General features: G+C 42.4%; 1 protein-coding gene across 1 annotated transcript in view; it reads left to right on the top strand.

The window, feature by feature from the left end:
- Positions 1–26,650, top strand: part of DNER (delta/notch like EGF repeat containing) — a 299,636-nt gene that overhangs the window by 217,045 nt on the left and 55,941 nt on the right. Inside the window, exon 8 of the mRNA XM_064587206.1 lies at positions 18,592–18,816. Within this exon, the coding sequence (XP_064443276.1) occupies positions 18,592–18,816 (225 nt within the window). The remainder of the gene's footprint in view (positions 1–18,591; positions 18,817–26,650) is intronic.

The following is a 26,650-nucleotide window of genomic DNA, read 5'->3' as shown; positions in this document are numbered from 1 at the left end:
TTTTACAAACATTAGTCTAAATATATTTTCTGGTGTGATGCCTTCTGATGGGATTACAGATGCACAGAACCTGTATTTAACAGCTCTTTGCACTATAGTTCCGAGGGCGAGTATTGCAACCAGGGAGGGGACACGCTTCCTTCGGTCCTTGAACTATAGAACACCACACTGGATTCCACTGTCCGACATGCAGATCTTATAATGTGGGAACTCCAGAGCCATGGACGGCTGGAGTCCTTCTCTGACCCGGAGGTCCTGAGACCTGAGTCTGGGGCCGGTGAGGAAGTGGCGGCGGGGGAGTGGGTTGGTCACAAATGTGGAGTATTAGGGTCACATTGCTTGTGGTTGAATTCTGGACCTACCCCCCTCACAGCTCTTTGCTTCTCAGAGGCTCATTTTTCTCACTTAGAAAATGGGGATGATGTTAGGACATACTTTATAAATATGTAATAATATTAGCAATGATGATAATGAGGATGCTGATGGGAGATTTAGTCTTATCACTTTGGGTGAGTCATATAATTTTTATCTCTTCCAGCCATTGTTTTCCATTGCAAAATGATGAGGATTGACTATTACCTTTTAGGGACCCTATTCCAAAAAGCCTTTGATTCAAATCTATCCATTTAAGAGCCCTTTGCTAAGTCAATAAATCCAGCTCATTGTTTCAAGTAATGTTTACAGAGAAAAGTTTCATAACCTCTAAACGACTCCCTAAAACTTAATGTTGGCCCATGGGCCCCGTTAGGTTAAATCCCATTGCAACAAGCTCCAAGGGTTTATCCAAACTATTTTTGTTTTTCTACATTTTATAGCTTTGAGTAATCAAGCCATATAAATCCTTTTGTCCAACTCAAATGTCAGTGGTAACGCTTTTCATCTTACAGGGATTTACAGGCAATAGCCACACATGTCATAAAAATTATCTCCAAGATAATGTGTATTGTTCAGAAACTGGGCATGTTACCCAGTAAGGATTTAGGAGTTACACAGTCCTGGGATTTGGTTGTTTTTCCCCAGTATCCTGATATGTAGGGTTTTGGTGAAAGCACTCTCTGAGGACCTTATTAAACGACATGTATTTACATAAGAAATGTGCAGCATGTCCTCATAAAATTACCAGGCCGGAGTAAAATACTGCTCTTATTCTTTTAAAATTTGGCATTATCCCTAAATCACCACTTCATTTGGGAATTGTAGCAGCTGAGATCCTTGGAGTCCCAAGGGTCCCATAGTTTCACCTTTTGGAAACAAAGCAGGCTTTCAGATTTATCAAGTGTGAGTAAAACTTAATTTCTATGTTTGGTGCATGCAGATTAATTTTTGATTTTCACCTGAGTTCATATTTCTCATCTTTTCTCTTTCTTTTTTTTTTTTTCCCACATAACACAGTTTCTCTGAGATTGTTTAAATAAAAGTAGCGCAAGGGATTTTGTTTGCCTGCTTCTCGAATCAGCAGTGGGATGATGCACTCACTTCAGTGCGTGACCAGGGTCCTGTCATTTTTAGCTCTGCTCCTCCTCTGGGAACCATTCTGATGTCCCGGTCAGTGGTGGCAGATGACAGTTGGAAGCTACAGTGTGACAAATGAATGAAGAAATAAATAATGGTATCTTGCTGCTTTTCTTTTTAAGAAGAGGTAGGGGATACCTTATAGTATTATGAATTCTGATTTCTTAAGGCGTGCCTCCAGATCTACACATGAAAATTAGTTAGTGTTCTTAAAACCTTTTGGTCTTAAAAATTCAGGTCCTGAATTTCAACTGTTATCTCTCTTGTGGCCTCAGGAATCACAACAACCTCAGCAGTAACCATAACAATGAGGATATCTGCCATTCTTTGAGTGCCTGCTGGGTGTTCGGCCCTTGAAATTATTATTTGGGATAAGTTAGTGGTTAACAGCTGAGGCACAGGTAGACTTGGCTGCTTGAGTCGGAATCTGTGTTAGGTCACATATTACTTGGTGACCTCGGGCAAATAAACCGAAATTCTCTATGCCTCATTTTCTGCATCTGTACAGTGAAGGAAGTATTAGTGCCAACCTAATGAGGTTGTTATAAGGATTAAATCGGTATACAGTGCTCAAACGGTGGGCTAAGCGATTAATATACAAGGAGGATCCCGGTGGACCCAGGAGATAAGCCAGGTTGGTCTCATTCTGGAGTCCCTGTTCTCTCTGCTGTACTAAGCTCCTTCTCTGGTCAAGTTCAACCTTGCGTGACAACTAGCTGGTTGGGTGCACGTCTGCTCTCCCTCATGGGACTCCAGGCTGGTTGAGGGCAGCGATGCTGAACTTTCTTTTATATTCCTTAGCACACCTGGCACTTAAGTACCTGTGAGCCTTTTGTTGAGTGTCTGAGTGAGTAAATACCTCAAAACCATTGCATTTCATTTCATATGGGAGGAAACTGGAGCCAAGATGAATGAACCCATGTTCACTAATGTAACCAGGTGGCTCTCCCTGGTGAGACTCCAGCAGTGAAGGGGGACCAGATCCCATCCAGTAGCCCATTCAGCATGGTTTAGAGGTCATCGGAGACTTGGGCAGATTTCATATACAGAATTTGGGGATCCCTTCTCTGGCTCCTAGGACCCTTTCCTTCTCCCCATTGTGAGCCTGCGCCAGGCTCCTTCCTGGGGTCCCTTTGGGCAGAGAGAGCAGGTTTACCGCTAGCGGCTTTGTGTCCCTGCGTCATTGTCGCAGCTGAGGCTGCCTGCGGGGTGGAGCTCCCCAGACGGGAAACTCACCCCATGCTGGCTGCTTCCTCTATCTTCTGACCCTCCTCCAAAAGCGGTCTGCTTTCGGTCACTTTCCAGAGCCACATAGTCGTGGCGTTATTTGGTCTGGAGTTTACCGTTGTTATTTGTGGAGAATCTGTTAAAAAAGGCTTACTTTGCTGTATCAGAAGCAGAATGTCCGTATCATTGTCTTTAACAGCAACCAAGATCCTTTACTATAGAAATACAAATATCCTAAAAGTAAGTATAATTTTTTATTTCTCTCTGCAGCAGAATTTAATGTCCATATTTGTATGTGTGTATATATATATATACACGTATATATACGTATATATATATATACATATGTATATTCCCTGTTTTAGACAGCCGGAGGAGGCTGGAATGAAATTTTTGTCTGACTTAGACCAAAGCACCATGTGATGCGGTCCTGGATCTTACTGTGAACAATTCAGACCTGGGCTCTGAGTCCTGGGAGCATGTGAAAGTGGGATTGGCAGAGGCCCGGCCTAAGAGAGCTGAACACACACACAGCTGTGAAAGTAGAAGAATGTTGGTTAATTACTTTATCATATTCTATTTTTGGTTAAATAAGCTTTTCTTTGACTAGTTTTTTTCCAACCGAGTTCTCATCTCCCGTGACCTGATGTCCTACTGATAAAAGGCTGCTGAAGGTAGATGCTTAGGCTTCCACTTCTCAAGGCATTTCCCACTGCTCTTCTTTCTAATTGCTCCAGTTATATTTAACTGTAATTTGTATGAAGAACCTTGTCCCTTCCTCGCTTTCAACTCCCAAATAGTCTACACGTAGTGATGCATCTGGTCACAGTACAGCAGGGCATGCTCGTGGGATGGTCTCACCACTGTCCCCCCTCACTGCACTTGACCATCATCCTCTGCTCTGTTACACTCTGGGATTTTATATAACACTTGAAATAATTTTATTAGTTTCCCTTCACAATCAGAGAAACCTATGCTCAAATGAGCTCAAAGAAATAAAAACACACACCTGTAATTGCATCCACCAAGAGAGATCACTTTGAATTTTAGGCAAGTATCTTTGAAGTCTCTTTTTAATTTAATTTAATTTTTTAAAGATTTTTATTTATTTATTAGAGAGAGAGAGAGAGAGAGCAGGAGCAGGGGCAGAGGGAGAGGGACAAGCAGACTCCCTGCTGAGCAGAGAGCCCAATGAGGGACTCTATCCCAGGACCCCGGGATCATGACCTGAGCTGAAGGCAATGCTTAACCAACTGAGCCTCCCAGGTGTCCCTAAAGTTTCTTTTTTTAATGTGCATTTTAGAAAACTAACATTGGATCTTACTGTGCATTCTCTTTTGTAATAAGCTTCTTACACTGAATAATGTGTTCCAAATGTTCTCCTGTATCGTTAATTATTTTCCTAAAGCATTGTTATTAATGGCTGCATTTTATTCCATCATATGAATGTGGCATAATGTATTTAATGAAAGACAATCATCTGCATACTATTTATTGATTACCTACTTTGTGGCGGTTACTGTGCTAAGGACAAGGGATCTAGGAGTGAACAAGACAGATGGGGCCCTGGCTCATGGATCTTGTGGGATCATGGGTGAGAGACAGTGTAGATGCTATGACCAGGGATATGACCAGGCTCTACTGGGGTGGTCCAGTGGTTGTAGAGGGACCCCCCCCCCCCCCCCGCAACCCAGACTGGGGACTGGAAGGAAAGTCTGGAAATGTTCCGAGGGAAGTGATGTTTCAATGGAGACCCAAAGGAGAAGCAGCACCAAGATGAGTAAGTTAGGACCGTGGGCAGAAGACTGTGTCTCCCAGGAAGAGAACATGGACACCATGTATGAAGATACGGGAGAGAGAGGGTGCCATGTTTGAGGAACAGAGGGGAGCTCAGCAGAGCTGTAACGCAGAATGTGATGGAGAGATGGTATGGGCTAGTGACTGAAGTAGAAGGCAGCTCGGCAGGACTTCCAACACCATGACAAGGGGGTTGAACTCCATCCAAGAGTGTGGGAGAGGGCACTATGATTCGTTTTAGCAGAGAAGGGGCAGAACTTGAGCATTTGGGAGAAATTACTGTGGCTGAAGGAGGAATAATGGATTGGAGGATGACAAGAGTCAAAGAACTCTGTTTGGAACCTGTTACAGTAAATTAGGTGAGCAATAATGGTGGGATGAATTGGGGACAATGGAGATAGAAGGGGATGGACTGGCTGTAAGAGGAGGGGGAGAGGGACCACGGAAGACAACCCAGCCTTCAGAAAGCTTTAGGCAACTGCATGTATGGGGGTGCTGTAGGGCAGTGAGCAGTTTTGAGGGGAGAGGATGGGAAGTTCCATTTGGGACACGGATTTAATGAACCCACGGGACACTCTGTTGATTACCAGATGGCTTTGGTCAAATTACTTAACCCTCTGGGCTTCAGTTTCAAAATATGGAAAAGGTAACATGCACCTCATGGAGCTGTGAGGTGGTATGGGGTAGGTGGGTATTCAGTACCTGTGTCTCCCCTTCATGTCCCATTTCTAAGTTCCTATCATCTTTTTTTTTTTCTTTTGTGTTTTTCCGGACTCAGAATTTCTACCAAGAGTTGAAACATTATTTTTCTTGTGTGTGTAAGGCGATCCTCTGGCTGTCTTACAGGGCAAATTTCTTGTTGTTTATGTCGGGAGAGGCTGGTTATGTGGTTTGCTCAGGAGTCCCTGCTCAGGATTCCCAGCCTCTTGTGGGCTTCCCCGTTCCTCTCTGGACTCCTACGGTAGCTTCTGGACTTCTTCCGATTCACTCTTGTCCTCTGTGGTCTGTTCTCCACACAATAGGCAAAGTGACCTTTCTAAAATGTAGATCCCGTGTTTTCGCTCCCTGCCCCTTAAACCTCAGGTGATTTTCCACTCAACGTGTGGTGTAGGGCCAACGCATCCCTGCCTACCTCTTGGGCCTCATTTCTTACTACTCTCTGCTTTTCCCTCTCTAGCTGCTGGTCTCCTCCTGTTCTTCAAACACAGCAGGGGCTTGAGAACTGTCCTCCAGGGGGCGCCATTCAGCTCAGAACACAATGCTTCTTGGGGCATTTGCACCTGATGCTGCCTTTGCGGGAAGCCTTGCTCCAGAGTTGACTATGGATCGTTCCCTTAGGCCATTCACATCTCCCCAACCAGCCTATTTAAGATTTTTATTCTCCCCAGTATTCTCCACCTCTTACCTGCATCCGTAGCATGTAGCACGAGTTAATGATATCGATTTACTTATCTTTCTATGGTCTGTTTTCCTCGCTAAAATCGAAGGTCCAAAGCAGTTCCTGGTACATGGCTGGTCTCCATTTGTATAGGTTAGATAAATGAGTGGCCAAAGGAAAACACGAAACTTTCTGGCTAAACCCTGAAATTTCCATTATTAATAGCCAATTATTTTTGCGTGTGTAACCCATCCGCTCTAAGTGTTATCTCTTTTGTCTTTTATCTATTGAGTCTAAACTGAGGAAAAGTTGATTTAACATTCCTCTATTTCCTAGTTATTTTTCATTTTCCTCTCTTAGATCTAAATTTGTCTTTTTGTACTGCTAAAGAAAAAGTCCTTAAGATTATTTTTACTCTCTCGAATGGATTTTCTTAAAAATTAAAAGTCCCATTGTAAATGCAATCATCTTGGGTCTGTTACATCTTAGGGCTTCATAATTGCTTCTCCTAGATGTTCTCCCTTTTCCTCTTTATCTTGCCTAACTATCTGCTTTCTTAGAACGAGAATAAATGTGGTCCCGATTATGTTTTCCATAAACATTGGCCAAAACCTCCTCTCTGATATCACTCCTCTTCATCTGCCCAGCCAAATCTTGGGCTTGCTTTGAGACTCCATGCAAAACCCAGCTCTCCCTCGAGGTTTTGCTGGCCTGCCCACCCCTGAGACGATCCCTCCTTCTTTTGCATCATTGCTGCTTCTAGAACCTTTGCCATGGGCTCATCCCGTGTAGACAGCCTGCGCCGGTCCCTCCAAACTCACTCTAGGCTGGAACCATTTTGTCAGTGCTTGTGCAAAGAAAAGACAGCCTCAGGTTTTTTTCTCATCATTCTAGATGTGTCTTTCTGGTCTTTTCTGGAAGAATAAGCTCTTTGAGAGTCGAGATGTTTCCTTCTCCTCGCTTCCCTTTGCTGCTCGTCAAGGCACTTAGATGAACCAAATTTCATCCCTTCATCTTTTTTTTTTAAGATTTTATTTATTTATTTTGAGAGAGAAAGTGTGTGTGCCTACACACACGGTGGGGAGGGGCAGAGGGAGACGCAGAAACAGACTCTACGCTGAGCGCAGAGCCCGACATGGGGCTCGATCCCACAACCCTGAGATCATGACCTGAGCAGAAACCAAGGGTCGGAGGCTTAACTGACTGAGCCACCCAGGCACCCCTCATGCCTTCATCTTGATTCAGTGATTACTCTCTTATGTATCTGTAATCAAAACAGCTAATGACTAACATTTATCCTTTTCATGTTGCCTTGTAACAAATCTGTTAGACTCGTGTAGCAAATCTGTTAGAATATGTCCTCCGTCACTCATCTCCTCATAAGTTTTTGCTGAGTGGCCTCTAGGCTGGGTGCTGAGGCTCAAGCCTGAGGAACCAACTTGACTCTTCCTCTAGAAAGTATATGGTCTTGTTGGGGGTGGGAGAGAGATGACAGACAAGTAAACCAACACAACCGTGTCGTTACAAATTCAGGAGAGTGCCATGAAGATAGTGAACTGGGTACTGTGATACAGAATAAGAAAGGGATATGTACCCGGAATGGGGTGATCAGGGAAGTCCTGCCTGTTGAACATTAAAGCCGGGAACTTGGGCGCCTGGGTGGCTCGGTTGGTTAAGCATCTGACTTTGACTCAGGTCATGATTCCAGGGTCCTGGGATCGAGCCCTGCGTTGGGCTCTGCACTCAGTGTGGAGTCTGCTTGAGATTCTCTGTCCTTCTCCCTCTGCCCCGCCCCCATGCTCTCTCTCTCAAATAAATAAAATCTTAAAAAAAAATAAAAGCCAGGAACTAAAACATCAAGTGTAAGCAGGTAGGAGCCGCAACTTCCAGGCAGTGGAAATGGTATGTGGAAAGGGTCCAAGTGGGGAACAGCTTGTCATTTCTGGGAACTGAAGGGAAGCCGGTGGGGCCACCTCCCAGAAAAAGAGGGGTCATTGAGTCAATGTCATCCTGTCACAGTGCGCAGGGCTTGTTGCCCATGGATGGGAAGCCCACATTTTATTCTAAGAGCAATGGGAAGCAATGCTAATATTCACATTTAAAGAAAATATTCTTATTACGGTTTGGAAAATTGGTTGTAGGGGTAAAACAGAATTGGGAATCTCATCAGAGGAAACTGTTGTAAAGACAAGGAGAGAAATAGTTGGGGCTTTGACTGGAGTGGTGGCAGCAGAGATCACACAGTGTTTTTATGGTCAGGAAGTATTTCGAAGAGAGAGTCTATTAATATCCATGGATTTGTCAGACGTGGGCTTAGGGGAGAGGAAGCAATCAGGTCTGTGAACCATTGGCCAAGCCAGTGAAATGACGGGTTAAGATTTTAAGTAACACTGGATTCCGTCTCCCTCTTGCTAAGACTGCAGAGACTGCTCACGCCTCCATAGCTTTCTCGGTAGAGTGACTTCATGGTCTTGCAACTTAAAATGATCCAGGAATGTTTTCTTTTGGTTTCAAAGGTCTGATTTCCACAATGTGTCTATCTCAAGGGTGTTGACTTCTTTATTTATGTAACAAATGCTCAGCAGGCAGAGTCATGTAAATATTGGCTCAAATACGGAATTTGAAGCAATGGTCAACTAGCTAAATTATAGTTTTGCATTAGCCCCTCTTTCCTTAGATTTCTTGCATAGTTTTGTCTTGTGTACTTTCCATTTTAATCCTTTAATCTTTCATCCTTCTCTAAATTTTCCCCTTGTTGCAGTGAGTTGTTTTAAGTGTCTTGACTGCTGGCATTGTTTCTACGTGTTTGAGTTTTTCTCTGGGGCTATTGTGTTTTCTTTCCAGCATTTTCTAATGTCTATCATAGGAAGTTTGTATGACTTGGAAGAGACCATTGCAAACAAGAAACATCCCTATCTTCATCATTCTCTCTGTACCTTTTGATTAACATTATTAAATAATTTTTTAATTTTCTGCCCTTCAAGTAGGACTGTAAACCCAAATATATTTGCTCATTAGGTTCCAGTTGGGATCACATATTTATTTCTCCAGTGTAGTTAATCTGTTAATCTTTTAGTCAGTTCAGAAATGCTATTATTATTGTTATTTTTATTAATTACAGTACAATATTCCACAAAGCAGCATTCTGTTTGTTCTCCATGTTTTGGAGTCTGAATGTATCCGTTAAATCCAAGAATGTTAAATTTTGTTTTCCAGTCCTCTTGCCTTGGCCACCATAACTAATTTGGCTTGCATATTCTGCAAGAGGAATTTTCCAGAACATTTACCTTAAGTGATCATTACTGATAGATTGACTTGTCAAAGGTCTGAAAGAGTTACGTTAATAGAAAGCGAAACTTTACCAAAGGCTATCTAAAATAATTGCTTTTAGAGTTATAACGTGATGGAGGAACAGGAAAAAGCCTAGAGGTTCCTAGGATTGAATGTGGAGTTTGAAATTCTTTGTACGTAATGTATGTTGAGAGAAAGCGGGGAGAGGGGGAGGGAGACGCAGAGGAGAAAACAGGACAATGAAAATCTTGGTTCATTTTTAGAATGTTTCTTGGAAACACGTTTCTTGGAAAGATGAAATCTGTGCTGGCTGAGTCTCAGCTACAGATGACCCCAAGGCCTTTCCTACCTTGTCGTGTAAGATACCTTTCTCCCAGCACTCACAGAACTGCACTGCACTGTGTAGATTCACACAGAAGTGCACTTGGGAGTAAACTTTGCCTTAGCTTTGAGTCACAGACTTCTATGTTTTTACACAGAGAAATCAGACTCCTATAGCATGACTTCTGTTTGGGGGATCACTTATATCTACTCATTTATAGATCTAGAAATTGAATAAACATTGTTTCTTCCCTGGGCTACACTTTAGTTTTTGACACTCCATTCAGGTAACATTCAAGCTTTCTGTGATCAGTATCATGTTTACAAGCCAGCTTTGGGTCAGAATTTCAAGAACTTATACATTCACACCCGTGTAACATGTATTATGGCAAGAGCCACAAACTAGCCAACATCTGGCCTTGATCAGCAGATGGGGAGGCCAGGCCTGCATTGGTTGGCATCTTGGCTCCAAATCTGATATTTGGCTTATTTTAAAGATGACTTCTGGTTTTATAAGGAGTTGTTAGTACATGTGATATGTTTATTCCTTAGAACTCAAGTTTCATGATCGTATTTTTAAAATACCTTCCATGTGATACTGGAAATACTGAGAACCAGCGAGGCCCAGGGCATTTCAAATGCACAGAGTTCAAAATTTATAACTGCTAAGGGATCTCCTTGTTCTAAAGCTATCTTAAATTAAAGAAGTTAGGATACTGATGGGTTTAATCTGGCTGTAATTTCTTTTGCTTGCATGGCACCTTCAGCTTTTCAAGTGCTTTAAGACAAACTCTCTTATGGGAGGCAGCCTAGCATGGGGCTTAAGAACACAGATGTGGAGTCACACAGACCTCATTTTGACTCTTGCTTTTCTCACTTACCAACTGATGTCCCTGGACTAGTTCTCTGATATATAATCTCTAAGCCTTCTTTTGTAAAAGTGGATAATAGTAGACTCTAACTGAGCCAGTGGTTGTGATAAATCAAAGCAATAGATGCCAATTCCTTAATGTAGCGTCTGGTGTATAATAAGAACTCAGTATTTGCTATTACTGTTAACACCGATTCCTCTTCTTTTTCCTCTATTAGTATAACTATTTGATTTATACAGCTGTCTTATCATCTCTATTTTTAACAAATGAGGAAGCTAAGACATCAAAGAAGAGCTAGTTATTTGATTGCACTGGCATGGTTTATCAATCAGAATTTGGTTTAGTTGCAAACAATAGACACCCCAAATAACTGTAGGTTTATCCCAAGTTTAGAAGTCAGCTAACATAGGGGTGCTTGGGTGGCTCAGTAGGTTAAGTGTCTGCCTTCAGCTCAGGTCATGATCCTAGGGTCCTGAGATCCAGCCCCGCTGGGGCTCCGTGCTCAGCAGGGAGTCTGCTCCCCCTTCTCCTTCTGCCCCTCTGCCCCTCCCCCTTCACCCTCTGCCTCTCCCCACCACTCATGCATGCTTGCGAGCACGCGTGCGCTCTCTCTCTCAAAAAAAAAAAGTCAGCTAGGGTAAGTCTTCCAAATTTGTCTTTTTTTTCTTTTTTCAATGTTGTTTTGGGTTTTCTAGGTTCCTTGTATGTCGATATAAACTAGAGAGTCACCTTGTCAATTTTGTACAAAAAAAATATCATTTCCTTTGGTTTATTCTCGTAGAGGAGACTATCCATTATTTCACCATTAAATGTGAAGTTACCTGCAAGTTTTTTGTTTATGCCCTGTCTGATGGAGGAAATGGCCTCTGTTTTAGTTTGCTGATAGTCCCCCCGCCCCACTTTCAAAAATAATAAGTGGATATTGATTTTTGTCAAACAATTTTCTCACATCTATCGAAATGACTAACTTGTTTCATGTGCATGTGTATAGAATTTGTGTTCTGAGTCTTTGGGTATAGTTTTATATTAGTATTAATTAGGTCAAGATGGTTCAATAGTGTTTTGAAATATTGTAGACATGAGCTCGTTCTGTCAATTTATTCTGTCAATTTATTCTTTCTTATTCCTAATAAGAAAGAGGTCCTTCTCTGATGGGGTCCATTTTTCCCTCTGGCAGTTTTTTTTCATATATTTTGAAGTTCTTTTATTAGGTGTCTGCACATTTAGGGTTGTTATATCTTCTTGATAGATTGCCCACTTTTTCATGTTAAATGGCCCTCCTTACCTCTGATAATACTCGTGGTCTTAAAATCCACCTTTTCTGATATAATATTGCCACACTAGGTTTCTTAAACTTTTTTTCCCGTAATGTACTTTTTCCCATCTTTTCACATCAATATTTATGTCTTTTTATTTAAAATGGGTTTCTCTGAGAGAACATGTAATTCAGCCTGCTTTTTTCGTTCAGTCTTACAGTCTCTGCATTGTTAGTATTTACTTTCAATGTAATTATGGATAGGACTGGATGCTGTTTTCTGTACATCTCCTATGTTCTTTGTTTTATTCTTCCTTTCCTTCCTTCTTTTGGGAAAATTGAATATTTAGAAAAATTTTTTCTCTTCAGTTGGCTTTTTAAGGATATCTTTGTTTTCTGCTATTGTTTCAGTTCTTAATTTTTTGTTTTTATTTAGTGGTTGCTCTGGGCATTACAGTATCGAATGATAGTATAATTCTATCAACTACCCCCCTCATTCTTTGTTCTATTGTTGTCATGTACTTTCTAAGTATGTTATAACATTATAATTCAGTGTTGTTAATTTTGCTAAAGATAGCCAGTTAAGGAGCACCTGAGTGGCTCAGTTAGTTGGGCATCTGGCTCTTGATTTCGGCTTGGCCATGATCTCAGGGTTGTGAGATTGAGCCCTGCATCAGGCTCCGCGCTCAGCGGGGAGTCTGCTTTCGATTCTCTCTCACTCTCCCTCTGTCCCTCCCCCCCACTCACCTTTGCACTCTCTCTCAATAAATAAATGAATAAATAAATAAAATATTTAAATAGCTAGTTGTTTTTAAATAAAAAAAAGAAAAAAATAACTTATCTCCAAATGTACCATTTTCAGTGTTCTTCATATCCTCCTATAAACTTGAGTTTCCAACTATATTATCATTTACATTCTGTTTTAATAACACTCTTTAGGGCGCCTGGGTGGCTCAGTTGGTTAAGCGACTGCCTTCGGCTCAGGTCATGATCCTGGAGTCTCGGGATTGAGTCCTGCATCAGGCTCTCTGCTCGGCAGGGAGTCTGCTTCTCCCTCTGACCCTCCTCCCTCTCATGCTCTCTGTCTCTCATTCTCTCTCTCAGATAAATAAATAAAATCTTTAAAAAAAAAAATAACACTCTTTAATGTTTTTGTAGTAAGGTAGATATGTTGGCAACAAATTCTCTTAGCTGTTCTTTGTTAGAAAATGTCTTAATTTAGCCTCATTATTTAAAGTGATTTTCCCTGGAAATAGAATTCTTGGAGATAGGTTTATTCTTTTAGTACCTTAAAGAGGTAATTTTATTGTCTTTTGCCTCCATAGATCCTAATGAAAAGTCATCTGTAATTCTTTTCGTTGTTCAATGTATGTATTTTGTCTTTTTCTTCTGGATACTTTTAATATTTTTTTCTAGTTTTTGGTGTTCAGTATTTTGACTATGAGGTACTTGTTTGTTTTCTTTGCATTTGTCCTTCCTACGGTTCACTGAGCACTATTGTCTATGGGTTATTTTCTACCAAATCGGGGGAAAAAAAAACTCAGCCATGATCTCTATGGTCCAGACGGTAGAGTGAATGAAGGGATAAGATAAAACAGGGCAAAAGGTGCGTGCTAACTCTTTTTTAAGGAAATTTCTCAGGAGCAACCTCAAGAGATTTCCATTTATATCCCATTACCCAGAATTTTGTCATTTACATTGGGCCACAGAGGAGACTGGCAAATGTAGCCATTACTCTGCAGCTAGGTGACCAGATGTTCTCCTGTGGTGAAAGCAGAGGAGACAGATACCAGAGAGGACGCGCCCTTTCTGCAACACATAGCCAGCAAGTGACAGAGCTCTGGCATATCCTGGATTACCTGTTTTCACATTCTTGGCCCTTCTGCTACACCCCAGGCATCAAGTGTTAACGACAGGAAGTACTATTAGAAGCTTGGATATGGGAGTCAGACTGCCTGCGTTTGAACCCATCCTTGCCATTTTCTAGCTGTGTAACCTTGGGCAAGTTAGTTGATGTTTCTGTGCCTCTGTTTACCCATCTGAAAAGGAAATAATAGTACTAACTCATAGAACTGAGACTAGGGTTAAATGAGTTAATATAGCCAGACCACTTGGAACGGTGCCTGGTATGGACAAGTGTTTGCCATTAACAGATACTGTTTCAGTAGCTTGTCCTTTTGAGCCTGTGCGGAAACACTGCCAGAGACACCCCTGCCTGTCACCTCTTCCCACCACTGCTTGCTCTGGGACCCCACCTCCATTTGTCAGCCTCGCTGGATTGCCCAATAACTGTGCAGGTGTTTAGAGAACAGTGTGTGAGCACCACCTGATTCCAAAACACTCCCCCTTAGATATCTCTCAGGACTCCATCCCCAAGGATTCATGAACATGTGAAATTTGATGACGTTTCAGAGATTGGCTGACAGGCCCACCTCTCTCCTGTTGCCCTAACCACAAACTCTGGGTGTAAAGGCAACCTGGAATTTCCCCAGAACCACTGCTTAAAGGAAGGAGCTTCCAACATGTACTGAGCACCACCTGCCATCTTGTGTCATCCGACAGGGCAGGGGTCACCCTCATTTTATATGCAAGGAAATTAAAGCACAAAATGATTAAGTACTTTGCCCAAGGTCACACAGCTAGCAAGAAGATCCAAACTTTGGTTTTCTGGCCTGGCCTTCTTTGTGTTATAAAACTTTGTCCCTTCCTCTCTCTGGAAGGTCATTTAAGAGGTGGCTATGGAAGGTATGAGTCATTTACAGAGGATGTCCCATTAATAAGAGGATAACAATTGCTTGGGTAATGGAAATAGAGAATTTGCTGGTCACAGCAGTTGTGTCTTAGCTTGAGCTTCCATGACAGAATGCCATAGATGGTTGGCTTAAACAACAGACATTGATTTCTCACAGGAATGGAGGCTGAGAAATCTGAGATCGGGGGATGAGCATGGCCAGGTTCTAGTGAGGACTGTCTTCCAGACACTTGCCTCAAGTATTAGCATCCACACCTATGAATTTGATTCTCATCCATATGTGTCTGACCCCCAGCCCATGTCCTCTCCTTCATATCTCTTTCCTGAGCACAGATCTGCATAGTTAACTGACTCCTAAACGACCACAAAAGTACCTCAAGTCAACATGTGCAAAGCTGAGCTCATCATTCTGCACTGGGAATCTCCTTGTCTGTTGATCATTGTTGGTAACACCATCCACATTGTACCCTAGTCTGGAAAAGCACAATTATAGCTGTTTCTTACTGAATGCTTGTTATTTGCCAGTCACTGTGCCAAATGTTTTCCAGAGTTTTTCATTTAAGCTTCGCAAAAGCACGTGCTGTCGGCATCATCATGCCCATTCCATGAACGCAGAGACATAAGGTCAAGATGATTAAGGACTTACTTAAGGTCTCGTGGTTACTCGTGGTCAGTAACTCCCACTTTGGCTCCAAAGCCCCTGGTTCACATTAAGTCACACAGAGAAGGCACATACACAGTGCCCACAGATGTGTTTTAGTTACCAGAGAAGTGACTTATCAACATTTTAAACTAGGAGGGGTTCAAACAAGAACCCAGATTTCAGATATTTCTTGACAATTCAGAAGATTTGGCAAGGGGAACCACCTTCCAAATGGCAGCAGTGGGCTGCAGGTGGGCGGCAGCCACCCCCTTTGGAATGCATTCTGGGGGCATGCATTCTCCAGTCCGGCGCAGTCCCTACCACTCCCTGCTGTCTTACCACTGGCCCACTTCTGTTGTCAGCGCTGCCTGCCTGACTCTTTCTGGTACTGGAGTTTAAGGCTCCTGTTACCTTGTGTCCGTAGGCTCTCCCCTCTCTTTCATTCTTCCACCATCTAATGGGTCCCTGAACTGACAGTGTTGCTTGTGCAATCATTTACTGTCTGTCTCACATTCTTCATCCCTAATGCTACAAATTGTTCCTCCTAACCTCTCACCCCAATTACGCTAGTAAACACCTGCTTTCCTGCTTCCAGTCTTGATAGCCATTAATTCACTCTCCACACTGCTTACAATTAGGGATATCAAAAACAAAACAAAACAAAACAAAACAAAAAACAGGAATAGATGATGTCCAGGGGCTTCAGAATAAAAGGCAGACTCCTTATGGAGGCTTGCAAGGCTGATCATGATCTGGCCTCTGACCAGGGGCCTCATTTATGTTCACTTTCCACCCTCCCCTTGACCTTATTGAAATATGGGCTCTCCCCTTCACATCTCCTTGCATATTTATTCATCTTTCTCTCTTACTTGGAATATGCTATGTGGATTATGTGAATATTTGTAATGGAGTCTACCAACATGAATCTAGAGTGATTGCCTTTCTAAAATTTGTATTTCTTTAAATTTTGACTTGATGGATGAGTCTTCAACTTCTTTTTCCATTCAGATACAAACAGGATAGAAACATGAGTCCCGATTATGTTTATACATCTTAACACCTTAACTGGCCCATCACTGACTTCTGTGCTGTATTGCAGAGTAGCAAGAGATTGGGCTTAGTATCCCTGCTCTGCCATCTACTAGCTACATAGACTTCAGCAGGCTACTTTATGTATGTTTCTGTGTCATCTATTAAGTAGAGCTCCTAAGGGTTCTTTTATCATACAGTTACAGTGGGGTTTGGAGAAATAATGCATGGAAAGGCTTAGAACCATCTGGTGCACACCAGCCCCCAGGGGATGTCCACTATTTTTGTTACTCTTACCATTCTAATTTAATTCATTTATTCAGCATTGGATCAGGAGCTCTTTCAGGAATTTTGCTATGTATCTTTTTAGAACCCACAACGGCTTTATGAAGAAAATAATTTCAGCTCTTTTCTGGATGAGGCAGCAGATTAGAGCGGTCGGGGCTTGCCTTGGTCGCTGTTTGTCCCATGGTAATAAGTATTTAAGTGTCTCCTTTTCAGTCAGAGTAAAATGGAACACATCTCATGAAAGATGGAATTATATTCCTTTCCAGGCCGTGAAGGGACTCTTTGGAGAATTCAAGTGTTGTTAAAACTGATGTGGGACATTTTTAGTATGATTTCTAAAATTTAAAAACTACCGGGAACTTTATAAAATGTTGAATAGAATTGGATTTTGAAAAGGTTTTCTATTTCTGGATGGAAAACTACCAAGTTGATTACGCCAATTTATGAGGGATGCTTCAGACAATTAAGTCTGGGAGCTATTTTTGTTTGTTTTATATATTCACTGTGTCCTTAACAGTAACAACAGAAATTGCCAATATTGTCAGGAGTTCTGTGTGAAGATGGGTAAATACAAACTTAAATGTAGACAAGAAGGGGCGCCTGGGTGGCTTAGTCAGTTGAGTGTCTGCCTTCGGCTCAGGTCATGATCCTGGGGTCCTGGGATCGCGTCCTGCATCAGGTTCCTTGCTCAGTGAGGAGTCTGCTTCCCCCTCTCCCCCCACCATGCTTTTTCTCTCTCAAATAAATAAATAAAATCTTTAAAAAACATGTAGACAAGAAAAGTTGAAGAGAACATTGGAATAAAAACTATTAGTAAAATTATTTAACTTTGTTTCTAAAATTTGAACCATCTTCATTTCATTTTCAAGCTGCTTTTATACTGTGAAAAGAATAGGTTTTACTAAAGCATTTGAAATCCCCACATGGATACACAAGCCTACAGACCCACATATATGTATGTACACATTTTAAAATTGAGAAATACTGAAACACATATACAGAAAACAAAATAAATATCATCTACACAGTTAGCACATTTAATATTTTTTAAAATTGTACCTCAGTAAGAGGTACAATTTAGATATAAATCTCATTCATTTTAGGTACATAACTCAGTGCTTTTTGTAAATGTATCACCACAATGGAATATTAGACCATTTACATCGACCCCAAAGACTGCTCATGGCCATTCAAGGTCAGTCCCCTCTTCCTACCCAGCCCCAGGCAAGCACCAATCTATTTTCTATATCTATAGATTTGCTTTCTCTGGACATTTCTTATAAGTAGAATCACAATATGTGTTGTTTTTTAACTGCTTTCTTTCAGTAGCGTAATTTTTTTTGGGTGCATCCACAATGTAGCATGAGTGAGAACTTAGATCCCTTTTATTGATGGGTAGTACTCCATTATATAGACACACCATAGTTTGTTTATCCATTACAGTAACCAACTTAAAAAGTATATATTTAAGAAACGCTAACAGTGGCTCTTCTAGAGAGAAGAATGAGGTATAAGGGATTTGGGTGGGAGATCTTTTCATTGTTTACTATTTTATATGGGTTTATTTTTTAAATTCAAGATTATATCTTTTTTGAAGCAAAGGTAAGGAATGCCTTTCCTCCAGCAATATGTATAAAATAAGAGGACAAAGCCCTCCACTGACCCCAACCCTCCCTTCCTGAACATAATCACCATTAATTTATTTTTGGCATCTTTCTAGACTGTATGCACACACATACATATGCACATGTACACCTATAAATATATTCATGTCCCTGTATGTCTGTACATCTAAGTGGTCATATATCTTACATTTCAACAAATTGGAAGACCAGGGCTTAATACTTTAACCGGTTCCCAAAGCTAAGAAGACCTGCCTTCCCTCTATCATTGGGTTGTCTGTATCTGGAAACTGTTAAATGAGTTAATCACTTCACAGTGAGGAACATTTAAGAACGGACCCAGTTTATTTATTTATTTTTAAAGATTTTATTTATTTAAGAGACAGAGGGAGAGCACAGAGGGAGAGTGAGAAGCAGACTTCCTGCTGAATGGAAAGCCCCATGCCAGGCTCGATCCCAGGACCCTGAGATCATGACCTGAGCTGAAGGCAGACGCTTAACCGACTGAGCCACCCAAATGCCCCATGGACCAAGTTTATTAGCTATGATGTGTGAACATGGTTTAATTTATTTCTTACCCGTCCCTGTCTGTGGTTTCTGGCAGGATACTTCGGCGCTGCCTGCGAGGAAAAGGTGGACCCCTGTGCCTCGTCCCCATGCCAGAACAACGGCACCTGCCACGCGGACGGCATGCATTTCAGCTGCAGCTGCAGCTCGGGCTTCACGGGGCCAGCGTGCGCCCAGCTCGTGGACTTCTGCGCGCTCAGCCCCTGCGCGCATGGCACCTGCCACAGTGTGGGCACCAGCTATAAATGCCTCTGTGACCCAGGTTGGTACCGTCATGGGACACAAGTCCTTGCTCTCTCCAGTCTCAGACTTTGACCTTTTGTTTTGCATCTGGGCAGATGTTGGCTCCCCAAATGTGTTCACTTGTCCATAGGCGTGCACCCCACTCATTCATGACACCCTTTCTCTTTATTCTTACTCTTGGCAGAGTTTTAAAAACACCCTTTCCCCTCTCCGTGAGCAGGTCACAGTCATTATGACAAAATAAGAAAAATACAAGTAAGCAAAATAAGAAAATTAAAAACAGGCTTAATCTCCAAACAGCTTAATTATTTTTTAACGATTTACTAGAGGTCATTCCCCAGCTTTTACTGGATTATATTTCTTTTAATACCATGTTCTTAGGTTAATGGAGTATGTTTTTCTTTTTTAATGGGCATAAAAAGCAAGATGCAATCCATTTAGAATTTTCTCATCTATTAAAATTCTTACTCTGTGCATTGTATGTGTTATCGGACCCGTGACGCCCTCCGCAAATGTTCAGAAGTTCCATCATTTATTTCCCAAAGGTCTTCTGCGTCGTACTGATTTTTTTATTGTGTAAATTTTGAGACTCAGAAGTCACAGTGATTTCTAGTCAAAATTTGTGCCAGTGCAACCTACCTGTGTGGTCCTGAAAAGAACACACACGGGTGACTCTTTCTGGTCGCTTCTCTTCTGCCTCTGTCTCTTCCTCCTTGCACGAGCTAGCCCTTCAGAATGCGTTGAAGTGCGATTCCTCACACGTGTGCCTGACCCGTCCGCATGGAGGCCAGTTCCCTGGTTTTGCTGGAGTCCCGGGTCTGCTCGTGCAGTGCCTTCCACCTGGATGCCTGCTCCCCTGTCACCCCGTTTCACCTGCAGACTTCACCTGGGCCCAACACACTTTCCTCCCTCTGAATTCCAGCAGTCACCCTCGAGATCACTTGCCTGGTCTTTAAAACATTATATTAATTGTCTTTCTCCCCATTCGGGGTAGGAGGAAGTGTATTTTATTAGTAACCTTTGTGTAACCATAATAACCCCAAACCACCATTTAGCGAGCACGAATCTTTCTAGGTTTTGAGCTGGGTGCTCCACATCTCTGGTCCTTACAGTGCCCTTCCTGCAAGCTAAATATTGCCGAGACACATTTAGGGATTGTGTCATACTTGCTTTAGTCATGTGCCTGCAGCCATACACCCAGAAGGGGGCTGAATGCAGGTGCCAACCCAGTGCCGTGGTCCTAGAACTTTCAAGGGGCACGTCTCATACTCATAATTCAATCCTCCTTCCTATTAGTAGGAAATCCAGCTAAGCATTGAGGGGTGTTGAAAACCTTTTCATGGAGACTCTTAATTCTGGGTGGCTCAGTCAATTAAGCATCTGAGTCTTGATTTCAGCTCAGGTCATGATCTCAGGGTCATGAGATTGAGCCCCATGTCAGGCTTTGTGGTCAGCACAGAGTCTGCTTGTCCCTCTCCTTCTGCCCCTCCCCCTGCCCATGCTCTCACTCTCTCTTAAATAAATAAATAAAATCTAAAATATATATATATATATATATGAAGAGAGAAAGAGAGAGAGAGAAATATTGAAAGAGATTGATTTTAAGGAATTGGCTCATGTAATTGTGAGAATTGGCAAGTTCTCAATTTATAGTGCAAGATGGCAGGCTGGAAACTCAGGCAGGGTTTCCTTGTTACAGTTTTGAGCCTGAATTCCTTCTTGTGGAACCTCACTCTTTGCTGTTAGGCCTTCAACTGATTGGATGAGGCCCACCCACATTTTGGAGGGTAATCACTTTGCTCAAAGCCTACTGCTTTAAAAATGAATCTCATCTAAAAAATACCTTCACAGCAACATCTAGACTAGCATTTGACAACATCCTTGGGTGCTGTGGCTTAGCCAAGTTAGCACATGAAATTAACGCTCACAGTAACATTTTTGGGTTTCCCATTAAACCTTGAGGTGAAGAAGTTTCTCCACCTCTCCGTCTGCCATGAGAGACTTTCCTGTGCTTACCCCCATCCTCTCCTGTCAGACCCACGGTGCAAATGGGACTGGCTCCCCCTCCCCCGGAAGCCCAATTTTCCACCATGCGTGGGGCAGTGTGGGTGCCGTGGAGCTGGGTGTGCAGAGGCCGAGGCAGCGCAGGGCGCTACCCTTGCCTGTTGGGAATGTGGAGCACGAAGACCACGGTGTCTGCAAACGAAGCTGCAGTGGTGCTGGGGAGAACACAGTCTCACTCACGTCATGACTCATGAGTGCGCGGCTCCCAGCGCTCTGCGTGGCAGATGCCGGTGGTACGCATGGCATCGTCCCCAGCCCCCCGGCAGCCATCGGAGGCAAAATGGTCCTGTCAGGAACTTCCTCCCTGCTTCGATACAAGACCCCTGAGAGAGCTGCTTCCATCAGTGAAGGCCCACCTGTCTCCTACTCTTTCTCTTTGCACACTGGGAGGTGAGAACCAACCTGTGAGATCCCATCCCGTTGACTATCACCACAGGAAACTTACAGGACTTCTCTGGACCTCAGTTTTTATATTTTTATGAAGAACATCTTAGATGCTTGTCAATTCAGCAGTAGTTGGTGTCACAGCCTAGACTGGGACAAGTTGCTGACCGTGGTCTGCTGTGTGTGAGACGTTAAATGTGGCATGTGGCACGTTTCCAGGCATGGAGTAGTAAGAGCTATTGCCCTTTCTTTCCATCCACGGACATTCCAGCATCTCTTTTCTTTCTTTCTTTCTTTCTTTCTTTCTTTCTTTCTTTCTTTCTTTCTTTCTTTCTTTCTTTCTTTCTTCTTTCTCTCTTTTTCTTTCTTTTTCTTTCTCTTTCTTTCTTTCTTTCTTTTCTTTCTCTCTTTCTTTCTCTTTCTTTCTTTTCTTTCTTTCTTTTTTCTTTCTTTTCTTTCTTTCTTTCTCTTTCTTTCTCTCTCTCTTTCTCTTTCTCTTTCTTTTCTTTCTTTCTTTCTTTTTCTTTCTCTCTCTCTTTCTTTCTTTCTCTTTCTTTTCTTTCTCTCCTTCTTTCTTTTCTCTCTTTCTTTTTTTCTTTCTTTCTTTTCTTTCTTTCTTTCTTTCTTTCTTTCTTTCTTTCTTTCTTTCTTTCTTTTTCTTTCTTTCTTTCTTTCTTTCTTTCTTTCTTTCTTTCTTTCTTTCTTTCTTTCTTTCTTTCTTTCTTTTCTTTCTTTCTTTTTCTTTCTCCTTCCTTCCTTCCTTGACTAGGACATAATCTACACACACATTTATTAGGTGGTCTCTCCCCCGGACAGAGCCCTGGAGTTCTGTCAGAGTTCTCTCATTGAATTTGGGAGATCAAATTGCTTTCAGAGGGGTTGCTTTCTCAGATCATTAGGTGACATTGTGTGAAATAAAAAAGGTATCTTAACATCTGGAAAGAATTTACATTTTAAGAGGTGAAAATGACAATTCTCTGAATATGAAATTTTTAGTCTTAATCTTTTGGAGCATGTAATTGCTTTACCACTAGTTTGCATAATAGAAGAATCTCACAAGAATAGGTGAAATTGGGTGTCTAGCTGAAGAGCGCCAAGCCCGATCATCTTTACAGAGAGCAAACCAATCCCATTTCATAAAATGACAGCAGATTGAAATCATGTCAGGTTGATAAATTAGTTCCCATCTGACAAAATGCCATTTGGATGACTGCAAATCAGATTTGCCAGGTGCTTTATTTTCAAACCTCATTTTTAGCTTATCAGGCTAGGGGTTTCTGATGGGATTTTAATATTAAATAATAAAATGTCAGCACTGAGTAATCACTGAAATACTATCTTTCAGTGACAATGTTAAGTGATAGGCCACAAATACTCCAAAAAAAAAAAAAAGGCAAATTGAAATCTCCCCAAGACCAGAGAAAGTGAGAATTTGGACCTTGTAAGCATTGGAGGGTGGAGTGCCAAGATGCGAGGAACTTGCTGGGGGTGGAGGGGGCATGCTTACAGGTGGAAGCCATGGTGTTTCATGCGCTCTCAGTACAACAGTAGCATCTGCAGGTGCCATTTGGGTGATGACCAATACTGGAAGGAATCCCTGGTTGGAGATGGTTTGCCTGAGTTCACTGGTCTTGGCCTGTGCCTAACACAATTGAATCATTACTCTGACCTTGTTTGTTGAGTTGAATTAACCACACCATTATAGAATGTGCCTTAAGTTACTATTTAAAGGATTTAAAATATAAGGCATCAGAGGATTTTTACGTGGCTATACAAATATCAGTTTTTGTCTTTGTGAATAACCTTAGATGCTCATTGGTTGTCACCAATGAGACCTGGGGCAAGTTGCCTTGCCAATCATGTGTCTCTGCTGATTCTTCTCCACCAGAGGGTCTGTAACTCATTTAGATCATCCAGGCTATAAAAGAAAGAAAGTTTAGACTTTTTCCGAAGAACACCTTTTTAAAGGAAGCTATAGGAATTTCAGATACTTTTTATATATGCCCTACGTGCGGGCTGCACCTCTGGTCTCTGAGGCCGGAAAGGTAGCTGTCATTGCTTTCTTTAAACTCAGACTTGGCAATATCAGCACTCTGATAATGTCTTCTGGAAACACAATCTAAGATAAAACTTACTGCTTTGGATTTCAGTAGCAATTCAACAGCCATAAAGAAAAAAGTACACCTACAAGATATGAAGACATTTAGCTTGCTAGTGAATGCTTAATTGCATTTAGATTCTTGGATATGTACAGTGGACAGCTTTCATCTTTTATGAACCAGAAAACTTTCTTTACTAGGTTCACTAAGATGGAGACAATTCTTATGTTTAACAAGCTCTAAGGGGTTCTTGATCTACATAATGCAGTATCCCTAAGAATTATAGATTGTATACAATATATTGTCTTTTCCCACATCCCAACTCTATTACCATGCCTTTATTTTTTTATATTGCAAAATATGATATCTCTCCTCACCATGGGGATCCCAAATAGAGTCTTGTCTACCTAGCTAACAGCTGTAGTAAGTCTTTGTAATCTGTACTTACCTAAGAAAAAAATTTAAGTCTCTACATTGACATCATGATGACAGTAAGAACACTGATATATGGGGGCTTGTTGGACAATTATAGGTAGGCCTTGGAGGTGTTAGGAGCTGGCCTGGTGCTCACAGCTGGGCCATTGTGTCTCCTATTGGACACGGGGACATAAACAATCCCACAGAAACTGACACCAAACATGATCACTCCTAGGCCATGATAGTGAGACAAACAAGACCATTTCATAATTCTAAGTACAGACAAAACCAAGGTCACCATGCAACCAACACAATACCACACTTCCTCTTCCCTCACAAATAAATTGAGGGCCAGCTGCTTCTTTACCAGTTACAGCTTTGACCTTGAGCTAGCTTGCCCTTGCTATAGATAAGATTTATTGGGATACTCAAGCATAGAGCTGCTCCTGCTTTCTGACCCCCCACTCTAGAGTGAATCCTCCCCAGATCATCCAGCTGGAGTTCAAGTCCTGTAAGTAGCATCTAACCCCCTTTTACAGAGACACCTCCTGGTTCCCATGATGTGTGTTCTCCCTTGCTGCAGTGTGTGATAAACCCGACTTGTTCAACTCTAGGTGTATCCCTGGTAGCCTTTAGTTGGAGAGCATTGACTGGACTTAACTGATTGAAATGCTCAAAATATTGAAAGTTTAATCAATTGAAGTTTTGTATTAACAACAGTCCAGTCAGAATTTCCAACGAGTTGGGCAGGGAAATATTGTGGATTTATACACGGGGGAAGGACACTATGGAACAAAAGTCCTGGGTGAGGGTGAGAGGGGGAGGAGAAGGGAGGTCAGAGAACAGTAGATGCAGTTGGCTGCAGAATAAGTTGCCCTGGGTGCTGTAATGAGTGGTAAGGCTGAAATGCTCACTGGGGCACACTGGGGAGACTCTAGATGCTGAGTTTGCAAAATGAAGACTTGGGGACATTTTGCACCGTATGGGAACTGATCTGTGTTTTATTTATTTTTTTAAAGATATTATTTATTTATTTGACAGAGAGAGACACAGAGAGAGGGGGAACACAAGCAGAGAGAGTTGGAGAGGGAGAAGCAGGCTTCCTGCCAAGCAGGGAGCCCGATGTGGAGCTTGATCCCAGGACCCTGGGATCATGACCTGAGCCGAAGGCAGACGCTTAACGACTGAGCCACCCACGCGCCCCCTGATATGTGTTTTAGAAAGATTGTTCTGATAGAATTGGGAGATTTCTAGGGAGAATGAGTGATTCTAGGAAGAATGGGGAAGAAAGATTATTCTGGCAGAATTAGATATTACAGATCGATCGAATTACAGTCAAGAAGAGAAGGTAAGACAGCAGAGGAGTCAGGAAGCTCAGGCAGGTGGAAGTGAGGGCTTGAACCTGTGGCAGTGGGAATGAAAGGTTGGACCTAAAATCTAATCGACAGGTGGAATCGTCAGAGTTGTCAGCTGAATGCAGGGAATGAGGGTCAGAATGGAGCCGAAGGTACCTCTCCAGCTTTACCTTGGGAAACTCAGAGAAATAGGAGAATGTGCTGAAGGAGCCTTAAGCCTCCACCACGGGACGCTGAGGAGTCTGCCCCAGTGGTGTCCACAGCCGCTGCCACAGCCATACTTCATCACCATTTTGTTTTTATTCTAATTTGGGGGACATTCGGGGAGAATTAGTGGTATTTGCCTTCTTTAGGCTGGTGACCCGAGGGGTTGACAGAAGGGAAGAAAGGACACCAGTAATGAGTGAAGGGCACTTGCTGGTGGAGCATATGGAGTTTTTATGAGAGTCTTGACATTAAAAATCTATTCACAAGGCTGCTTTTTAACCTCACTTTAAACGGCTAATCCGTATGTATGAAAGTGTTGATGAACCGGCCTTTAATTATAGAGGATTTCTGTTCCTTCTCCTCCCACCGCTCCGCTTAAAATTGAAGTGGTTGAGAGCTCATTCGTGGCTGAACTATTGTTGAAAAGGAATGAAGTTTACCTGCTCACCGTAGGTTTTAGAATCGTCTGTGAGGACAGCAGAAAGCATTTGACATCCCCTTACCTGGAATGCAGGCTGGGGATGGCAGCTGATAATAGCTTGCTTCACTACGCCGTGCATTTCTGAGGACGGCTCTATGTGAGACGCCGCCATCACATAATTGCAGGAACTTCTCATGAAGTTCATGGCCGTGAAGGTTGGATGGGGACATATTTGAAACTCTTTTACAACTAAGCCATTGACTCTTATTTTGTTTTGTGGTGGGGACTTAATTACGATCCGATTGCTAGTGTTTTTCAGCTTTGCTGAGAGTCTGGGCGTCTGGAATTGAGAACTGAAAGTCAGCATCCTTGCCTCTCTTCCCAGCTGTGAGGGAAAGGGGCCTGGCTGAGAGTTGAGCAGAGCCCAACTCAAGTCTCAGCTTTGTCACTGAGCAGCTGTGCGGTTGGCCTCTGGCAGCCTCAGTTTCCTCTTCTACGAAATGGGGATAAACCATAAAGCTCAGATGAGATGATGCATATGGTCCTGCGCTTTGAAATCTATAAAACACGAAGCAGTTTGCAGATGTCCGCTATGCTTTTCCCTGGGGAAGATCGGTGAGGAATGATTAAATCTGTGCCCCAATTCTTTTCATACGAGGTTCGAGGCTAGAGTTGGAGTGGAGGTGGGATCCGTCTTCATGGCCGTAGTGGGTATGGGTCCACCTTCTTACAGGATTAAGTGACTGCTTGCTGCCTGGGCTCTCAGTGGCTTCAGGGATAAATATTTAAGTGCCTGGTGCTGGGCAGATCTCTTTAAGTGCAATGGCTCCTCAGATCCCCACAGTCCTTAAGTAGGAACACCATGGTTGTTGCCATTTCTGAGCCCAAGACTACAGAGCTAGTTAA

The sequence above is a fragment of the Mirounga angustirostris genome, unplaced genomic scaffold (assembly GCF_029215605.1).
Source record: "Mirounga angustirostris isolate CCGP_5_RB_7025 unplaced genomic scaffold, mMirAng1.0.hap1 SCAF_3, whole genome shotgun sequence".
NCBI classification, from domain to species: domain Eukaryota; kingdom Metazoa; phylum Chordata; class Mammalia; order Carnivora; family Phocidae; genus Mirounga; species Mirounga angustirostris.
The sequence above is the reverse complement of the archived record's forward strand: the minus strand, read 5'-3'. Positions and strand labels throughout refer to the sequence as shown.